Source organism: Lygodium microphyllum, chromosome 1, assembly GCF_053477565.2.
Source record: "Lygodium microphyllum isolate KBCC chromosome 1, Lygodium_microphyllum_v1.1.10, whole genome shotgun sequence".
NCBI classification, from domain to species: Eukaryota; Viridiplantae; Streptophyta; class Polypodiopsida; order Schizaeales; family Lygodiaceae; genus Lygodium; species Lygodium microphyllum.
The window spans coordinates 152,244,371-152,265,987 of NC_141135.1; the positions used below are offsets into that span (position 1 = coordinate 152,244,371).

Sequence of the window (21,617 nt, forward strand, 5' to 3'; positions counted from 1 at the left end):
AAATAGCTGTTCCAATGACAGACCAACTTAAAGGGAAAGGGAAAAGTTTTAATTGGGGAACAGATCAAAATGAAAGTTTTCAAAAACTTAAGGTAGCTATTGCTATAGCTCCAGTATTATTAATAGTGGATCCCAACAAACCATTTGTGGTTGAAGCTGATGCCAGTGATAAGGCAATCGGCGCGGTCTTATTACAAGAAGGTCGACCAGTTGCTTTTGAAAGCAAGAAATTAGATCGTGCAAAACAGAATTATTCTGTTTATGAGAGGGAGCTGTATGCAATAGTACATGCAATGAAGAAATGGAAGCACTATTTGTATGGTGTCAAACTTCTGATTTTATCGGATCATGAAAGCATTAAGTGGCTTAATGATCAACCAGATTTACACGGGCGTAAAGCCAGATGGGCCGAACTCCTCCAAGAGTTCGACTATGAGATAAGATATAGAAAAGGAAAGTATAATATAGTAGCTGATGCACTCAGCAGAATGCCCATCATTAATGAATTGAGTTTTACTCAGTTCACTTCCAGCTTGCTTGAATCTTTAAAAGGGAAATGCCAGGTTGATCCGGCATATTCCAACATATGGGAAGCAATAAAAAATGGGGATCCAACTGAAAGTGCTTCTACTGAGGAAGGAATATCTGAGGATGTTCAACAAAGAAATGGAGCATCAGGGGTTGCTCAAACTGGATTCAAGTGGAAGAATTTTACCATTGATAATGGTTATTTACTCTACAAGGGTAGGGTATGTGTCCCGAAAGATATAGAAATAAGGTGCCAGATACTCTTTGAGTGTCATGATACCCCTAGTGCGGGACATCCAAGAGTTAATAAGACTTATAGTCTTATTAAAAGGCAGTTCTATTGGCCTGGAATGAATAAGGACGTCCTTGACTATGTGGTTAAATGTAATAAATGCCAGGTTAATAAAGCTGAAAAATTAAAAATGGGAGGACTTCTCCATCCACTAGAAATTCCTTCGGGAAAATGGGAGAGTATCTCCATGGACTTTATTGTTGCTCTACCTAGAACACAGAGGGGGCACGACTTTGTGTGGGTGATTGTGGATAGGTTAACCAAAATGGCTAGGTTTATTCCAACTTCAACTGATGTTAAAACACCAGAATTGGCTAGATTGTTCGTAGAGAACATATACCGATTGTATGGCCTTCCGGCAAATATAGTTTCTGATCGGGATAGAAAATTTGATAGCCATTTTTGGCGTGCGGTATTTAGGAAATTGGATACTAAACTTAGCATGAGTACGGCGGATCACCCGCAAACAGATGGGCAAACTGAAAGGGTTAACCAAATTCTTGAAGATATGCTTAGGGCATATGTAAGTAAAAGGCAAACTAATTGGGAAGAGTATTTACCGATAGCAGAGTTTGCATATAACAGTGCCAAGCACTCTTCCACTGGATATAGTCCATTTATGTTAATGTATGGGTTTCAGCCCAGAGCTCCTTTTGCAGTAGGACTGCATAAGGAAAAGGTTCAGGCAGCTAAAGACTTTTTGGAGGATATGAATAGTATGTTAAAATTTGCTCAAGAAAATATTAAAAAAGCTCAAAATCGAGCTAGAACATATGCAGATCCTCACCGAAGAGACATCTCCTTTGATGAAGGAGAATTGGTCTATCTTAAGGTGCCTGAACAAACTAAAACTATGAAAAAGGGACATTGTCCAAAACTTTCACCAAGGTATTGTGGTCCTTTCATAATACTTAAAAGGGTGGGAGAATTGGCTTACAAGCTCCAACTACCTGCTGGTAGTAAAATACATCCAGTTTTTCATGTAAGCAAATTAAGGAAGAAGCTGGGTGATTTGGATAATCTAATCTTAAATGATGATATTGAGGAGTTATTCTATGACCAATCTAATCCACATGAACCAGAAAAAATATTAAATGTTCGTAATAGGCGAACGAGGAATACTATTTATCAAGAATGCTTGGTTAAGTGGAAAGATTGTTCAGAAGAAAGCTCAACATGGGAGCGAGTAAGTATTTTAAAGAAAAGGTTTCCCGATTTACAGTTAGACCTTCCAAGTATCGTTTTCGAGGACGAAACCGATTCTTAAGGGGAAGGAAATGTGACATTAATGTGACATTAAAAGTGATATTTAATGTCACATTAAGGTCATAAATATGGAATGTGACATTAAAAGTGACATTTAATGTCACATTAAGATAAATCTAGGGGAACATGCACGAGAATGACCGTCCGGGCTCTTGGGCGCCCGAATGGGGTTAAGGGGAGCCTAGAGAGTAAGAGAGTCCAGGAATAGTAGGACTCTGTGAAGTTGACGGCTGGCAAAGGGATCAGCTTGAAGGGCCAGCACGGATCTAGGCGTGGTTGGGAGGAGAAGGACTCGTGCTTTTCATCGTTTTGGGTTTTTCTGACTCTCCGTCATCTTTCAGTACATACGATAATAAGACCATAAGTCTGGGGGAAAAAACCTCTCCTACCGAGAGTAAAAAGTGCCCTAGTGTTCTACTGATCACCGACACTCCCATATGAGCGTAGGCGTAAGTAAGGCGTGAGTAAAATACCCACCACAGAATGCTCCCAAGTCGGATGTGTTGATAGGAGAGTCTTCCGAATAGAAGAAGAAGAAGAAGAAGAAGAAGAAGACCAAGCAAGATAAAGCTTAGGAGTCTTCTTGTCATGTTTGTGGCAAGACAAGTCATTGGAAGGAGGATTGCCTGAGCAAGGACAAGAAGGACACGAAGGAGAAAACTATGAGGGACTTAGGAGCAGTGGGTGGTTGCTCCTTCCTTGGCTGCCTTTCTCCATTTGGAGATGATTGAGCCTGATGCAACAATGTTGGTCCTCTAGCTTTGTGAGTGGATTGTGGATAGTGGTGTTTCTTGCCACACGACTCCTTTAGATGGTATTGCCCATATATATCTGATGCATGGGCAAATTCTCATAGATGATAGCTCCTTTGTTTCTATTTTTTATGTCCTTGGACATCTAGATGGGCGCTAGTGGCATTGGTCATGGTGGTTACGAAGTGACTTAGTGCGAATGTACTAATGACTTTTCGGGGTTGGGGCAGTCGAGTCCCATAAATAGGACTGAAAGGCCCTATTTTGCACATGGGTTGTGTGATGACCACTCTTGGATTCTTGGCCTATTGGTCAACGCATCCATATATCCGGATGGTGTGGGCCAGTGGTATGGAATGTCAACCCTTGGGATGTGATCGTGACGCGGAGTGCTGATAGCTCCTAGGCTTGAGGGTGAGCCTGATTGGCTCTATGGTTGGGAGATGAGTCTGATGTCGAGTCTTTTTTTGGGTGGGTTTATCTTAAAGTCCCAAAGCACTCCAATTCAACGACTACCGGCAAGTGCTATAAACTATCTTTGAGATATTGTGGTGCTTTCCAAATTACCAAGAAGATAAGTCGCGTATCATATGAGTTGGACTTACCTTTGGAAATTTGAGTTCGCCTTGTGTTTCATGTGACATGTTTGAAGGAACAATTGGGACAAGGTGAGTAGATTGGCTCGATTGAGGAAGTCTCGAGGCTTGAGGATACTGCTCATTATGTTCCACTCGAACCTGAATTGGTTCTTGACCTTAGGACTGAATGATCCTGTCGGGGTGTTTATCTCAAGTATTTGGTCAAGGGAAAAACTTCTTGGAGGCAGAAGCTACTTGGGAGTTGGTACTTTCATTGAAGAGTTTCTTTCCTTACTTCATTTTTGAGGATATTGTTGACGACAACAATCATTCATAAGGGGAGAAGTGTTATGTCCTTGGACATCCAAATGGGCGCTAGTAGTATTGGTCATAGTGGTTACTATAGAAAATACATGGCACAACGGACAGAATCTGAGCGAGGAGGCTAGGGGCCGCTTCCACGACCCTTGGATCCCAAAATAGGGGTCCCTGATAACTACCTCACCCTGCAACTCAATGCATTGTTCCTCGAGTGGCTACCAGCATAACTACTCCATCTAACCACATAGACCTCATTTGACATACAAGTTAGGACCCACCCAATGTTCGTGCTTACACATGGCTTCTCCTCATAATGGGAGCTTTACAACTTAGAGCACCATGGATCATTGGTGGCACCTTACAAGGGTGGGGCATTGAGCATCTCTAACACCCCCCCTCAATGTCTATGCATAGGTGAACTACATTCTCGGCCCAATGTCAAGTCTCTGAAGATGAATTCAAGGAGATTCTTTGTAAGAGTTTTGATGAAGTTATCTGCTCCATTCTCCTTTGTTGGACAATAGACCAACTCTACTATCCCATCCTCGATCAAGTCACACACACAGTGATACTAGATCTCAATATATTCGGTGTGTGCATAAAAAATTGGATTTTTAGCAATGGCGATGCAACTTTGATTGTCACATCTTAACATTGTTGGATCTTTATTCTATACTCCCATATGCCATAGGATCCTCCTTAACCATACTCTTTCATATGCAACAAAGTAAGTTGCCTTGTACTTTGCTTTGGTAGAAGACAATGCCATAGTTGGTTGCTTCATATTGATCCAAGTGAAAATTCTTGAATCTAAAGAGAGACAATATCCAAAAACTGATTTTCTGGAATCACTGTCACCTGCCCAATCTGAGTCTTAGTTCTTCATAAGAGCACTTTCGAAACTGTATGTGATGCCATAGTCAAGAGTTCCCTTCAAGTATCTAAGTACCGGCATCCCAACTTTCCAATGACTTTCTTGGGGTTTGCTTGAGAACCTGCTCAAAACACCAATAACAAAATTGATATCTGGCTTGGTGTTACACAAGTAGATGAGGCTACCAACCAACCTCCTATACCTCCCAATGTCTGCTAGTGTTGATATATCCTCAATGGATAACTTCATATTGACCTCTATAGGTATAGCTATCTCCTTATACTTGGTCATGCCAAATGTTTTTAAGATCTCTCATTGATATTTCTTTTGAGAGATGAAGATTTTTCCAGGTACTTGCTAGGCTTCAATCCCCAAACAATAGTGCAACAAGCCCAAGTTTGTCATTTCAAACTCAGAGCTAAAGCCTTTGGAGTTTGATGGATCATATCTTCATAGTCACCTGTAATAAGAAGGTTGTCCACATACAGGGCAATCACTACATACTTTTCACTATCCTTGTAAACATACAAGTTAGCATTCGAGGCACATCTTTTGAAATTCAAACCTAGAAAGAATTTATTTGTCTGTTGGTACCATGCTCTAGGGGCTTGTTTTAGCCCATACAATGCCTTCTTCTGGTGGTTGAGCCACATACATCTCCTCCTTGAGGTTACCATTCAAGAACACTAATTTAACATCCATTTGGTAAATTGGCCACTTTTTGTGAGCAGCCACTGCAAGTATTGTGCGAATAGTGGTCATTTTAGTAGTTGGAGAAAATGATTCTTGAAAATCAAATCCTTCAACCTGTTAAAATCCTTGTGCAACTAATCTGGCTTTGTACTTTTCTAAGCTTCCATCAGGCTTATACTTTACCTTCTAGACCCACTTGGTGCCAATAATCTTCCTCTTTTATGGCCGATCCACTAGCTCCCAAGTATCATTTTTCATGATGCTGTCATACTCAGCTTGCATAGTTGCTCTCCATGCTAGATCGGCAAGTACTTCTTCCAAGTCTGTTGGCTTCTTTACTTCTCTCATAATCTCAGCCACCATCAAGGCCATATTGACTATGTGAGCAGAGGCCTTTCTTTGCTCCTCTATTCTTAGTGATCTCCTTGGTCCATCTGCGTTTTTCTCAGTTGTGGTTGGCATAGTATTGCTGCGATCATAGAGCTGCTTTACCCATCGCAGCAATGGCTTTTTCAGTGGCATGACTGCAGGTTGGTGAACTTTGTGCTTATCATCCGAAGACCATGCTTTCTCCTCCTTGAGAGTAGGGACAACTCTTGGGATAGATTCATAGTGGACGACTTCTTCACTAGATGATAAAGTGAAAGAATTTATATTCTCCTCCTCCACTGTATGTGGTTGCTCCTTGAACACCACATCATGGTTGCTATGATCTTTGTGTCGTGGTCATACAATTTGTAAGCCTTTTGCTCATCACTATAACCTTAGAAGATACATTTTGTGCTTTTTGGATTTAACTTGTTTCTCTTATCCTTTGAAACATATGCATAACATTCACATCCAAAAATTCTAAAATGTAAGACAGATGGTTTCTTACCAGAATAGGCCTCATGAGGAGTTTTGCCCTTAAGAGCCTTGCTCCGATTGAGAATGTAGATTGCAGTATTAACAGCTTCTGGCCAAAATTGGTCAGGCAATCCCTTGCCCTTGAGCATACTCCTTGTCATTTCCATAATGGTGTGATATCGGTATTCAACAATGCCATTTTGCTGAGGTGTATGAGGCATCTTCAATTGATGCTTAATCCCTTTACTCTTCCAAAAGTCTTCAAACTCCTTTGAGTTGAACTCACCATCACCATCTGTTCTAAACTTCTTCACACTTTGGCCCATTTCATTCTCAACAAGTTTTAGCCATTATTTAAACTTACCAAATACTTGAGCCTTATCATGAATGAAGTACACCCACATCTTTCTACTGTAGTCATTGATGATCAACATAAAATAAGATCCTCCAAGGTTTTTGTAGGCATTTTACCACACAAGTTAGCATGCACAAACTCTAGAGGAGCCTTCGCTTTGTTCTTGCTTTCTTGTGGAAATATCTTTCTTTGTTGCTTGCCCATCATACAAGCTTCATTTTAGTTAGTGCAGGTAGGTGAGTAACCATACCTCGCTTATGCATCTCCTTTAATACTGCACAACCAATGTGACCAAATCTTTCATGTCAAAGTTTACTTGTACCCACACCAGCGGTGGTTATAAGAGCACTTAGCTCATACAGGTTGTTTCTCCTTTCTCCTTTGCCAACAACATTTGCTAGCACTATCGATAATTTTTACACTTGTCTTAGTGAAGCTCACCTCTTGGCCAAGATCAGTTATAGAAGCAATTGATAGCAGGTTTCTCTTAATCTCTGGAACATTCAACACATTTGAAAGATTTTTGAGTTCATTATTTGTAGTAACAAAGGAAATAGTACTTGTGCCCTTAGCAAGGCATTTTGCATCATTCCCAACTGTCATAGTGTTATTTTCTCGTAGAGGCTTCATAGAACTATATTGACATTTCTTGTTGGTGACAGGAGGTGCTACTATCCAACACTTATGAGTCAGTGTTAGATATTTCTTGCATCGAGAAACACACTTCCTCAATGGTCACTATGAATAATTTCCAACTCTGCTTTAACAGTATTGGCTGTCTCCTTCCCTTTAGTTTTCATGCTATCATTCTTTTCATTTGCCTTCTTGACACAACAATTTGCAATTGTATGTCCTTTCTTCTTGCAGTAGAAGCAATCTCCTTGAAACTCTTTTTCACCACAGTTCTTCTTTTTGTCATTGTGGGTAAAGGAATCACCTTTGCCTATCGCATTGGTGGAGAATGCAGCATCTCCACTGTTGTTACCTTCTCGGGCTTTAAGCCTCAACACCTTCTCCATTAGTAGTGTATAAAATTCCTCAAACGTCAAGGATTGGGGTCTCACGTGAGTGTTTAGGGCAGTTATCAATCCATCAAACTTTGGTGGACGAATCCGAAGACACCTCCGAGCTAGCTCCTCACTAGTCTTTTGTATCCTGGCACTAGCTATCTGGTCGGACAAATTTTTGATTTGAGTGATGAATGCATCAGATGTCTCTCCTTTAGCAAACTTCTTTGCTGCTAGTTGATTCTCCAAGTTTTGAATCCTTGTTTGATTTCATGTTTCATACTGACTCCTCAGTACGTACCAAGCCTTTGGTGCCTTGGTTGTGTGTTGAATCAAGGTCAAAACACTGTCAGAATAGCTTGTAACTAAGGCACACAGTGCATTTGTGTTTCTTCGGTTCCAAGCTCGTAGAAGATCTGCATTTGGAGGAATCATAACATTGGAATTTGATGGGTCGGGGGTGGGTTGTGGTTTTGGGTCAATCCCTAGTACCGTTTCTAGAAGCTGATAAGAATCAAGGATAGTTGTGATTTTAATCTTCCACAAAGTATAGTTTGTACTATCTAACTTGCCTTCGCTGAAGGTTGGTGGATGAATCCTCAGTGTTTGAATTGCTGATATAGTAGCAACACCACTTGATATATGTAAGCATCACTACTTGATGTAGTAGATGATATTTCTCCTCTTTGCTGTTGAAGCCTTGCCTCTTGTGTACTGTTCACTCCTCAAAGCTCCCTAGGCTGATACCATGTAGAAATTACACGGCACAATGCTCAAAATTTGAGCGAGGAGTAGAGAACACATAGCAAATATGAGAAGAAAAAAGACTCTTTAATTTCAAACAAACTGATACAAAGATGGTTCTGTCCACCCGTGTGCTTCCACTGTGAAGCTTAGATGGCGAATCTAGACAGATGATAAGCAAAGAGCTTAGGGTAGCTGAAAGAACTTTGACTAGGTGAAAGATAGATTGACGATGGATTTAGAGAGGTCTTCCTTTTATAGCCTGGGAAGGTAGTCTGGTTGGCATGTTTGACTATATTATGAATCTTCCCTAGTTGGCTAAGGAATATTCTAAGAAATATTCCTTTTATAGTCGGGCCGGGGGTGTTGCTCTTGGATCCCTGTTAGGGGGGCTGTTGGTCCCCCTTGAGACCCTTTAGCCAAGGGCCGCTTCCATAGTCCTCAGACCCCAAAATAGGGGTCCTTGATAACTCCCACAACCTGCAACTCAATGTGTTGTGCCTCGAGTTGCTGCTAGTATAACTACTCTATCTAACCCAAAGGCTAGATCCACAAAGGTCACCTTTTTGCTATTCGGTCACAGAGACCTCATCTGACATACAAGTTAGGATCCACCTAATGTCCGTGTCTACACATGCCTTCTCCTCATAATGGGGGCCTTACAAGCACCATGGATCATTGGTGGCACCTTATGAGGGTGGGGCATTGAGCATATTTAACAGCTATGAAGTGACTTAGTGTGAACACACTAAGGACACTTCAGGGCTAGGGTAGTCAAGTTCTATAAATACAACTTAAAGCCCTGTTGTGCACATGGGTTGTGTGATTACCACTCTTGGACTCTTGACCTGTTGGCTAACGCATCTGTATATGTGGCCCTACACCGAGATAGTGTGGGCTAGTGGTATGGGATGCCAACCCTTGGAATGTGGTTGTGACTTGGAGTGTTGCTAGCTCCTAGGCTTTGGGGTGAGCCCGATTGGCTCTATGGTTGGGAGGTGAGTCAAATGTCCAGTCTCTTGTTTGGTGAGTTTGGCTTGTATCATGTCATATGTAGGACCATTGCAGGTTGGATCCTTGGGGGATGTATTACTATCAAAGGTAAAGTTGATATGCAATTGATTCCGATGGGCAAGGTTGCACCCACACATCAAAAGTTCTCTATGTGTTCGGTTTGGGATATCTTTTTGTTTTAGTGAGCAAGATTTGTGCTCTTGGTCTTACAGTCGAGTTTTGATAAGGACTCTTTTTGAGTTCTTGATGAAGCTTTTTGATAGGTTCTCTATGTAGGTAATGAGGAGAATGGAATGTACAAGATCTGGACTTCATCAACCTTTACTTCTCTTCTTCTTTCTTCATAGACGGAGAAATGACATGCTTAGTTCAACGACCTCGACTACAAGTACCTTTGGAAGGCTTCTTATAATTGGCTTGTGCAAGAATTGTTAGAGATTGGGGTGAGCCACTTCTATGTGTATCTTGCATTCATGGCAAGCAACATAGAGATGCGATTCCCAGCAAGGCTTTGCATAGGGCTAAGCACCCCTTGGAGCTTGTACAACAGACTCACGTGGACCGATGTGGACGGAGTCCCTTTAAGGGGAGTTTATACTTTATGCTAATTGTTGATGATTTTAGCATGATGACTTGGGCATCCTCCTTGGGGCTGAAGTCTAAAGCATTCTCACATAGGATTGTTGATTTTTGAGGAGAACATGTTTGGTAGGAAAATCAAGACCTTGCGTTCCAACAAAGGAGGGGTGTTTGTCACCAACTAGCTAGCCAAGTTTTGTGTAGTTTGTGGCATCCACTAGGAGTTTGCCCACACAAACATACCTTAGGAGAATGACATATTGGAGCGGTAGAATTGTAGTGTGATTGAGATGGCACGGACTATGATGAAGCATTGGTAGACACCTCATTGTCTATGGGCTAGATTTCCAACTTTATCGGGCAATTGGGTAGGCTAGACAAGCTATGCAAGCTGCCTTGTTTCAGCCATAGTGTTTGCGCAACATTTTTAGGCATTACTTTTTCAGCGATTGCAACGTGCAGCAGTCACCCAGTTTTTACCTGGTGACCTGATTATTTTATTGTTATTTTTAATGCCTATTTATAGGCAGCCTGCTCCAGTCATCATTCACTTGGTTTTCCAGGTGGTGAGAGAGATCGGCTCATGGAGATACATTTGACAACCTGTGAATACATCTGCCTTCTTCATTTCAGCATTCATCCACTGCAGATTTTTATGTTCTACTGTCTCTTTTCTCTCTCCCTCTTCTCTAGTGTTCATTTTCTTTCAATCCGATCATACACTACCACATTCGCTGCACTCCGACAATGGGTTGGATCCCCATACTTTAACAGTGCGGTAGGAATTCGTAAGCATAATGTTGCGATCAGAGAACTTTTCGTGTATTTTGTCTTTCCTCTTCTCTTTGTGTTTCTCATTGCGCAACTCATGACACTGTGGGCGTATATGGCTCTTCTTGCCGCAACGATGACATGTCACATTAGCATTTCTCCCACGAGACTTGTTGTGCGACTTACCACGCGACTTAGATGTAACGTGCTTGCTCCTCAAATCGCGGGACATGTCCTAGGAGTCCATCGAGAGATATATCTAGAAGACGTCGCCCAGCACTTGCAAGGAATGACACGGGGTTTGCCAACTAGGGTCTCTCGAGTCTGCCCCCGCAATGGAACTTATCCGGTTGTTCCCATTAGGATCGACATGAAGTCCGGGTTCCTAGCCAACATTGTCTAAAGTAATAGACCGACTTTTTCTGAACATTTCTCGTTAACATTTCCTTTGAGGAAAGCTCTCGGCTAACCGAGACCACCTTGCCGTAGGATAGACCCATTGGTCACATCCACCACGCTTCCCTCGAGGGTTGTTTTAGTTATCTAATTACCTACCACATTATGTTTGGCATATAAAGGTAGCTTCCTTAATTAACCCGTTAGTCATAGGTTCCTTTACGTAATTTAGGGCACAGACACGAAGACAAGATAAAACAAGATTAAACATTTCCTTAAACTTATCTTCAGATTAATGTGTGTCTCCTGCCCATACAAGAGAATCAAGTGTTTCTTTCTGCCTTGGCAAAAAAAAATCCTTCCGTCTTCCGGCAATAAAACCGGAAGGTTTATCCTACCAAGATTCCGCCTTGTAACTAGTATCAAGGCCTCTAGATCCCATCTCGAGCCACGTAGAACACTTGTGTAGGGCCCGGAGGCATTGGGATTTATGGCCAGAGCTCCCACTGGCACCTAAGTGTTCTTCTACGCCAAGTAATTTTTCACGGAGAGACGTCTCGCGGCGGGTTCAGTCCACATTCCCGGTGCGGATTCACAACCTCCTTGGTTAGGGTTTGGCGGTTCGCGGGGGGTAGCTAGTGCCATCCTTCCTTAATTATCCCTTTAGGAAATCAACCATAGCTGAAGCACCCAGCTTAATAACAATTACTAGGGAGAACATCCCTTTTATTTCCATGGCAATCTGTCATCTTAGGCCTGGCCATGCAATCATCAATCACAAACAACTTGGATTAGCATTCAAAACCACATCAACAAACAGTTGAATGCACAACCTCTTACTTCAAGGCATCGCAATCCCATTGCATGCACAACCAGAATTTAACTTGGATGTATCAAAACACATTTACAACCTTTCCAAATAACCAAGCATAACTTGGGTCAACAATCCATCTTTAACAAGACCAACCTTCGTTAAAACCATTTCAACAGTTCCGAGCAACATGCTTAGCATGAATCAACTACCCTAAAGTTCGCTCTTTCCCTTGGGTTAGGGCTTCGCAGGGTTGATTTAACAAGTTCCTTTTAGGTTCTTTTGTCTTGCGCGGCCCTCGATGGTTGCGACTTACTTGACAATCTGTCTAGTTCATTGAGTTTCACAACCATAGAGCCTTTGATGGACAACCCTTTGTTGGAAAAGAAACGACTAAGTCCTTGGAGTTGGGTTCTTAAGTTTTCAACGTATGGCAATAAATCCTCCTTGTTGGTCATCAGTTGGACATCGACTTTAAGTAAATGCAACATCTTTTAACCTCTATCTTTAAGTGTGATACTATGCAGAATCTTTCTAGTCAAATTCACTCCTCATGCGCTTGGAGCATACCAATGCAATAGCCACTCTTATCACCTTTCCACTCTATTAGCCCCATTAAAATGATATGCAATGAGAAGTTCATGCATTGATAACCTCTAGACCCTAGTGTATCCACCTTTGTGTGGGTGTTTGCAAAGGTAAACATATATCACAACAATTATTGTGTCATAGGAAATTTCTTAAGTATGTATTAGATTCCTAAATGGATACATCATAGTGTAGGACAACTTAGATGTTTTGATTATAAACTTATTTAGGATGCAATCTATGTCATAACCTCAAATGAACATTATATGACTCGTACTAAGCCTTAATAAGTTTGCATCCTATGCAGGAATAGATTAGAAATTCCTTCCATTTCATGTGATAAATCATTCTTATAGATTAAATTATGCGTACAATGGAAGACAGAAGTTCCTTTCGAGTTTTACGGGTCACTTGGATGTGGAGAGAGGGTGACGAGATGTTACGGTTGGTTGCGACTCCACTGGCATTTCTATCTTCGACCGCGGCTTCCGCGCTAGTACTCTTAATAAGCTTTCCCTTTGGAGCCACCTTGCACACACGATCCTTCACCTTGGGTCCTTGATGTGGTGGCTTTGTTCAAGGGCGGCTTGCAAGTGGTCACCAAACCGATGAGGGAGATGAAAGTCCGATAGCGTTCGTGACTTTGAAAATCGCCTTGGCTGGAGATAATCCCTAACTTCCACCCCTCTCTCTCTCTCTCTCTCTCTTCTTCTTCTCTTCTCCTTCTCTCTCTCCCTCTTCTTCTTCTTCTCTTCCTCACTCCCTCTCCTCCTTCTCTTCTACCTCTTCTTCTTCTTCTCTTCTCTCTCCCACTCCTTCTTCTCTCCTTATCTCTCTCTCTCTCTCTCTCTCTCTCCTCCTTCCTCTCCTTCTCCTCCTCCTCCTCTTTCTCCCTCTTCTTCTCCTTCTTCCTCTCCTCTCTCTTCCTCTTCTTCTCCTTCTTCTTCTCCTCTCTCTCCTTCTTTCTTCTTCTCCTCACCCTCTCTCCTCCTCTTCTTTTTCCTCTCTTCCTTTTCACCTACTCTCTCTCTCTCTCTCCTTCTCTTCTTCTCTCCCTCTCCTCTTCCTCTTCTTCTTCTTTTCTCTTTTTTTTCTCGTACTCTCTCTCTGTCTCTCTCTCTCTCTCTCCACTCCTTTCCCTCTCCTTCCTTCACTTCATCTCTCCCTCTCTCCTCTCTCAATGCTGATCACGGAAGGGGGGGGGGGGAATTACCGGCGACCGGCGAGATGGCGCAGGCCTGGCGGGGCTATAGTTTCGAGGGGGGGCTGCCTGTACGTCAGCCTGGGGGGGGGGTTTGTTGTGCTGCGACAGAGGAGAGGGCGCTGTAATTCGCCAGCGGGGGGGGGGGGGGGGGGGCGCAGTGTTAGTCTTCACGGCCAGGGGGGCTGCCTTCTGCAACGGAGGGAGGGGGTGGTTTTTATAGGTGGAGGGGGGAAGGTGGCAAAGCGGTGCCACCTGCCACCTGGGGCTGCATGGTCCCCCATCTCTAGCTCACACTCTCTCTCCCTCTCTCTCTCTCTCTCTCCTCGCCATGCTCACGGTAGGGGGAGAGAGAGGGAGGAAAAAAAATTTCAGAAAAAATCAAAAAGGGGGGGGGGGAGTTTCTATAGGGGAGGCACGGGGGCACACCCGGGGGGGGGGGGGGGGGGGATGTTACATTAGACCTAGACTTTTGCGAGTCTCTGCCACGTCCATGCCCATGGTCATTCTTTCCATTACCATCTCTGCCTCTAACAGTCAAAGCATGCGACACACGAGAGGCATCTAAGTTTTTACGGCTGATCTCTTCTTGCAGAAGAGCACTCTTTACATTAAGCAAGTTCAAAATAGTAGTAGAAGCACATAAGGCAGTGCGGAATACATCCCAGATTCACTGAGAGTCCCAAGCAAAAACAACGGAGTAACCTCATCATTAAAGGTAATGTCCTGCGAAGTCAAGTTCTTGAGAATAGCATGGAACTGGCTCAAGTGAGCAAACATTGTCATATTCTCCTTTATGCATAGGTCCATAAGCTGCTTCAGCTAATACATTTGACTTGCTCAACTTTTCTTGTCATAGAGGTTCTTAATTTTATCCCAAAGCTGCCAAGCACTTTGTGCTTCCTCAACCACATTGTAATGCACGTGTTCAGTGAGAGATAAGATGAAGGTGGACTTGTATAACTCATCAAGCTCATCCCATTCGTCATTAGTCATAGTTTTAGGCTAGTCGCCATGCATCCTTAGTGGCTTGATCTAAGATTTCTGTACCAATACCTGCCAAGCTTGGCTCTTCCAATAGGCATAATTCGTACCATCAAGCTTAGTGATGTTGAAGATAGCACTGTCATTGGAAGAAGAACCCATAATGCAGTCCAAAACGGTGCAGACAGTCCAAAAATTGCTTGCTGTTTTCTGCTGTAAATAGCCAAAATACCACCAAAACCGAGGCAAAATGACCTTGAACTGATAGTTAATGATGTTGCCCACCAAGTACTATCAAAAGTACATAAATTCAGGATGATTCAGCATGAAGATTCCATGTCAGTCCATGCATAACTGCTTGCTATAATAAATTACAGCCAGGTACAATGAGAGCAAACTGTAGGCAAAATGAATGCACCAAGTCAATCACTGACTGTCAAAGTATAACCAGCATCAAGCGGGCATAAATCAGCATGTGACAGTCACACGGACATCAAGCAAACACCCAAGCATGTCAAATGAATCCGTCTGTAAGCTGGCACACCCCCTGTGTAACAGGGCAAAGTGTACACAACATTGGCAAGACCTGACACAAAGAGGTGTATGCTGAGGGAGTGCAAAGCCCAAATTAGCCCAAGTACATCTGTGAGGACCACTGCATATCAACCTTACAACATCCAAGTGAAGATCCCAGTCTCAAGTATCCGAATGCTCAAGTAGCATAAACCGCCTGCTCAATGTCTGTTAAGCGTATCAAGACGCTCCCATTGGCACAGAAGCCGTAAATATCAAGCAAAGAAGCTCAACAAGGGCATATGATAGCACCATTGCCAGAAGAATCAATAAGACCTCATGAGCATATAGGCCATGTAGCATCCATACACATCATCCATAGACATCAAATACATCCATTGTAACTCTGGCAATCTGAGAAATAGCCAAAGTAAGCTCTAGGCAATCAAATGTCAAGCCAAAGCAAAGCTCAGTAGCATCCAACTCCAAGACAATGTAACGGGCATGTAGTAGTGGCATAGGCCAAGCATGTCAAGACTGGTCAGACATAAGCAAAGTACATGCCATAAGTACATCAGAGATGAAGATTCAAATGCTATGCGAAGCGAGCTCAAGCTCAACCAATGATTTGAGAGCAAATCCAAGCTCTATGTCAATCCCTAAGAGTCACTGCATCAATGTATACAGCCAAGACATAGCCCAAATCCAATATATATTAAATATCAACTGAGAAGTGCGGTCAGCCCTGGTAAACAGCATGAAATCACTGTCTAAAAAACTGAGCCAAATGATAGCTTGAATCAGCCCAAAATCATAGCCAGACAATGGTGCATCATTCCCTACCATATAGGCATCAAGGGAGCATGAACAACCATTACATAAGCATAATCCATGGGCATGAGACTGTCAAGGATCTTATGCTGCCCTGTTTTCCAGCCAAGAATTTGTGATGTCCAGTCAAGATCTGAAGTATGATCAGCCCAAGAAATGATCTTGCAACATGAGGCATACATCCACCAAGCATTAGGCATGCATATGTAGGCATATGGGCATCAAATGATGTGTAAGTGAGCTCTAGTGAACCTGTAAAAGCTTGTTCCAATCTTGAACAGTAGGTCAATCCAATGGCACAAACCAAGTGGTAAGCATCAATGATCACCAAACATGAGTGCCAAGCTTGAATAAGTGCCAAATGAAGAGGGTAATGACCAGAGAACCATGCTGTGTAGCATGAATATGCAGTCCAGGCCTGCATTAAACAGGCGCAGCTTGCGTGGTAGGGCAGCAGCACGTTTGTGCTTCAATGTGGCTGATGGGGGGACTTGGGTAAGGTGGTAAAGACGGCCTACAATAGTCCCAAGCTAGCCTTTGAGAGCTCCAAGTAAGACAGGAGGTATAGAAGCTCCAATGAGCATGAGATATGACTACCCCCTGTTTTGCCTTTGTCTGTCCAAGTGCTGAGCCAAAAGTTTAGCTCGTGACTGAGCTCACAAGAGCCCAAGAGTACCCTGGAACAAGTGGTAAAGGGGGGGAAGGTGGGAGATAAAAAATACATACCATGAAGGTCAAGCTATGGTTGCCATGAACTTGAGAATGGCTATAGGTATTCGTTTGAAAACTAAAGCAATGCAAGTCGAGGTCGAGCTCCACGAGATCCAAGCTCAAGTAGTCATGAACCCATGCTCTGATACCAGATGAAAGGTGAGAAGGATCGAAGCTTGCTTGGAAGAGCTATGGCGGGAGAGCAAGAGCAAGAAATAGAGAGAGACCAAATGGGAACTCCAACAGTCACAATGTGTGACTGGGCCTTCCTTTATTCAAACTGTCACTAAAAGAATAAATAATTAAGTGATGGTGACGGGCACCCGCCACATGTAGTGTGCAGTGGTGGGTACTGTCAGTGTAGTAATACACGGGCGGCTAGGTAGAGGCGCCTTTACCCCCAACACAGCATACAAAACTTTTCAAGAGTGGTGTATTGACCCTTGGTGGATCTCTCTTAGAGATGTTTCCAGCTTCTACTCTAGATGTGATAGTACATGTGTAATGCATCATCTCCTTGTGTGAGGCCTATCATTGAGTTAGTTGGGGACTTTGATATTCTACTTTATATTATATATTTGCGGTCGGTTTGGTCATTTTGTTTGTTGTGGCTGGACAGTTTTTGTTCTCCTAGACATTTTAGTTCATAGTTAGAGTTTTCTATATATCACTCATTGGTGCTCTCTCTTTCTTGCCTTTTGGCCGTGACACCATCTCTCTCTCTCTCTCTCACACACACACACACACACACACACACAAACACCCTCATTCATGTGCATCCAACACCCACTTGGTGCTGCCGTCTTGTATCTTGTTCATTGCTTTTGTCATCTATGGAGTTTCATGGCTTCTTGTGATCACGTCTTCTTTCTTTCTTTTGCTACACCCTCTGACAAGTTATTCATTGTTCATGTCTTTTTGTCTTTTTTTTGTGATATTTTTTGCCTTTTGCGTTCAGCTTTTGTTCAACTTCTCGTTTCTTTTAGATTCTGCATGTTGTCATTTTGATTTAGCAACATTCCGCATGTTGTCATTTTGATTTAGCAACCTTCCAATGTGTTGTGTGTCAGGGAATGAGACACCAAAGATTACGAAAAAGGTCAATAGTAGGCTAAGAGGCATGAAAACCCTAAGACTAGTGATACCACCCTTATTCTCCACCAAACCCCTAGATTAAGCTTAGACACAAGCACCTTGTAGCATTTTAATCAATAGGACTCTTATTTCTAACACTTATTACTTGGGGTTATTGGCCAATGTAGCTCTTGCTTGAGACGTGGGTAAACCAATAACTAGTAATAACATGGCCTTTCCTTCGAAACATTTTGCCCTTTTCACCATGCTTTTAGCCTTTTTCATTTACAAGACAATCATGAATCTTCTTATAATTTCCTTGTAAATTCTGCTGAAGAGGTGCTAATTTTACTTTTCTTATTTGCCACTTGACAAAATCTTGGTTACATATAATTAATCTGGTTGGTCTAATTCTCCTTTGCATTTCTGCATATTGATACAAAACTTGGAATGCTGCCAACAAAATTATTTTATGGATAAGAGTTCTTGTGTAAAAACATGCAAGTTAGTGCGAACACATTTTAGATTTGTGGCTCAGTGCAATAGCCCTTCAATAGATACAACTAACCAGATCAGTTGTATGTTACTGTGGACTGTTAATTCAATGGGCGTTACATAGTTGCTGTATTAACTGGAGTTTCTTACATGTCCTCATCTTATAGATCTGAGACCTATCTACTAACTTGGCTTGTTTGACTACAGCTGGAATACGATCCTGGAGCCCCACCACCACTAGCATGGAGGCGCAGATTGAACAGTCATGCAAACCTTCTTACAGAGTTCAATGTCACATTCAGAGAAGCCTTGAAGATGGTAATGGTAGTTCCTTATTGATGTGTTGCTTCTTGAAAGCCAGATGCAATTATCTAGTCCCTGTTTGCAACTATATAGTCCCTGTTTTTCCTTATATGTGATTGTCCAATCTTGCAACTTTATTTTTTGTTCCCTTTTGTAACTGGTAGCTGAAGCATCTGTTTTAAAGATTGAACTGTATCTCTTTATTAAGTAGATAGTATATATGCAGCAGAGGACCTGAACAAATGAATTAGGTATTTGTAACTGATGTAGCATGCAAGGAACTAAGTGGGGTCATTCTTACCATGCAAAAGAGAAGAAGAAAATCTGTGAGATGACCATAAAAGTGAATCGAGACTATCCATGTATATTCACAAATGCTATGCCTTATATGTCTTGGATATGCTTATAGCTTGTCTTAGGCTTTTGACATGTGCTATCCCTGAATGTTCTGTTAAACTTACCTCTTGATTAGGCCTGCATTGCCATGTATTTCCATCACCATGGATCTCTCATGTTCCATTGCTCATGTATGTGCCTTATGCCTTATGGATTGAGAGTTATGACTTATTTCTTACACCTTATATCTTCTAGATTACTCTAATGCCTCGTCTTATGCATGTCTATAATTATACATGCTATCTATGCCCATGCCTTATCTGTTCATGTCTTATGCCTTATATCTCTTGGATATTCAGATGGCTTTTGTTATAGTTACATGATATGCTATCCTTTATTATTATTTTTGCTATTGATGTTTATCTATGCTAAACTTACCTCTTGGATTTATGCTATGTTGGACCACCATTGCCATGCATCCGTCATTGCTATGGTTACCATAAGGCAAGACTATATGAGCATTGAAGCACAAAACAACTAAGACTTGTGGAGCCTTGCAGCAAACCACTTCAACAACATTGTAGAGTCTTAGAGTCTTGCCTTAGTAGTAGCTGGAGATAGTGATGTTGTGAGTGGGTGTGGTGGCCCATGGGTGCAATGGTTTGCAGAGCAGCACCGACCTGCGCACTAGGTTGAGATATGTACAAACTAATTTAAAATTAGCCAATCATGGACTGTAGTACATGAATACCAGTACATTAATGACTAGACTAGGGAATAGGCTATAAAGTGTCCATGGATTGATTTGAAGGACATTGAAGCAGCATACATGCATGGATGCACGCGCATTCGTGCACACATACATATGAGAGAGAGAGATGAAATGAAAATGATCTGTTAATGTTTGCAAAATGCCAAATTGACATATTGCCTATATGGTCATACAATTGTTTGATGATCTATAGATCAAAAGAGTAAACACATTAAATGTAATGATTAACTCGTCTTTGTCATTAAAATGGAGATGCCTTTTTGCTTTTTGATCCTTTCTGAACAAAGCCAAGAGGTTGACTGACATAAACCTCCTCATGAAGATCACCATTCTGAAAAGAAATCTTCACATCCAATTGATGCACATGTCAATCATAATAAGCAGCAAAGCAATGAAGTGGATACAAACATCTCATCATTGCCAATCCCATGTTGTTGGTCATACCCTTTGGCCTATGGTTTAGAGTAGGTACTTAGGGCATGGTATGAAAAGATACATGTATACTTGATTGCTCTTGGCTTCAATAACTCACATGTTGAAAGCACACTTTATGTCCGCAAAGATGGGGATAGCCTCTTGATTCTTATTCTTTATTTCGATGACGTGCTGTTGAATGGGTCTCATGAGACACATATTTCAGCCTTAAAAGCTAAATTGTAGCATGCGTTTGATGTGATAGATTGTGGCCAATCGCACTACTATTTTGGCATACAATTTATTGCAGTTGAGAGGGCATTATTTTGCAGCATCCTAAGTACATTGGGCAGTGTCTTGAGCGTTTTCAGATGCAAGACTGCAAGCCTACCTCTACTCCTATTGAGACAAGCCACAAGTTTACACTTGAGGATGCAGGAAAACCTTTTGATGCTTCTCTTTATCAGCAGGCTGTTGGCTGCTAATTGTATTTGTGTAACACATGGCCTAATATTCAGTTTGGGGTCTCTTAGTTGGCACGCTTTATGCAAAGCCTTAGTACTACACATTAGCAAGTAGTTAAACATGTCTTTCGTTATCTCAAAGATCCTCAAACATTGGGCCTTTTCTATCTTAAAGGCACTTCTCTTTGCTTGCATGCATTCACAGACAATGATTGGGCTTGTTGTTTTGACATGAGAGTATCCAATAGTGGTAATTGTTTCATGCTCAGTGATTCATGCATTTCTTGGCTGAGCAAGTAGTAGTCTACAATGGCCACATCTAGATGTGAAGCTGAATATAGGGTAGCATTTACAGTTAGATAGGAATGTGTATGGATTAGATGCCTTTTGGTTGATCTTAGTATGGGACAACAGTCACCCACTCCTATCTATACTGACAGTTAAAGTGCCATGGTAGTCGCGAGAAATCTAGTGTTTCATGCTCGCACTAAGCACATTGAGGTGCATTTTCATTATATTAGAGAGAGGCTCCATGCAAGGGATATTGACTTGGTTTATGTTTCCACATAGGACAACTTGGCAAATATGTTTACGAAAGCTCTTTGTAGAGAGAAGTTTGAAGCCTTTCACAAGGCTCTAGGCTTGTTACCATTTGGGGATTGATTTGTATATTCCCTTACATACATTCACATCATTCACTCGAGGAGGATTTGTTACACTTATTGTGTTCCTTCTATATTCTGGTGTGATTGCTCCCTTATCCATGAGCACTTTTTAACTTCTAGCTGAAGAAGGGTTTTTTCCCCGTGTGACACCTGCCGTTAGTGGTTGTGGTACTTAGTACCTTACAGATTGTACTTTCATATTCATTCTCACATGGTGGATGTGATCTTCCAACACTCCTCTTATTGTTCACTTGTTCACTGTGAGTGTGTGTGAGTGCCTGCGTGTTGCTAAACCCTAACCTAACAAGATGATGCATCAAGAGAGTACTAAAAGGGGGTGGTATGTGCATACCAACATGATGTCTCTCTCTCTTTATTAAGTTGAGAGAGAGAGAGAGAGAGAGAGAGAGAGAGAGAGAGAGATCTCTGTTCCTTTTTT

The 21,617-nt window shown here is 42.0% G+C and overlaps 1 protein-coding gene across 3 annotated transcripts in view; it reads left to right on the forward strand.

Annotated features, from left to right (window-relative positions):
- Nucleotides 1-21,617, forward strand: part of LOC148041832 (Beta-glucosidase, GBA2 type family protein) — a 122,477-nt gene that overhangs the window by 19,224 nt on the left and 81,636 nt on the right. For all 3 annotated transcript variants that reach the window (XR_015691622.1, XM_087683034.1, XM_087683021.1), the window contains exon 3: nt 18,432-18,542. Coding sequence is in view for 2 of the 3 variants with exons in the window: in XM_087683034.1 (XP_087539160.1) it covers nt 18,432-18,542 (111 nt within the window). In the remaining variant the exon portion in view is untranslated. The remainder of the gene's footprint in view (nt 1-18,431; nt 18,543-21,617) is intronic.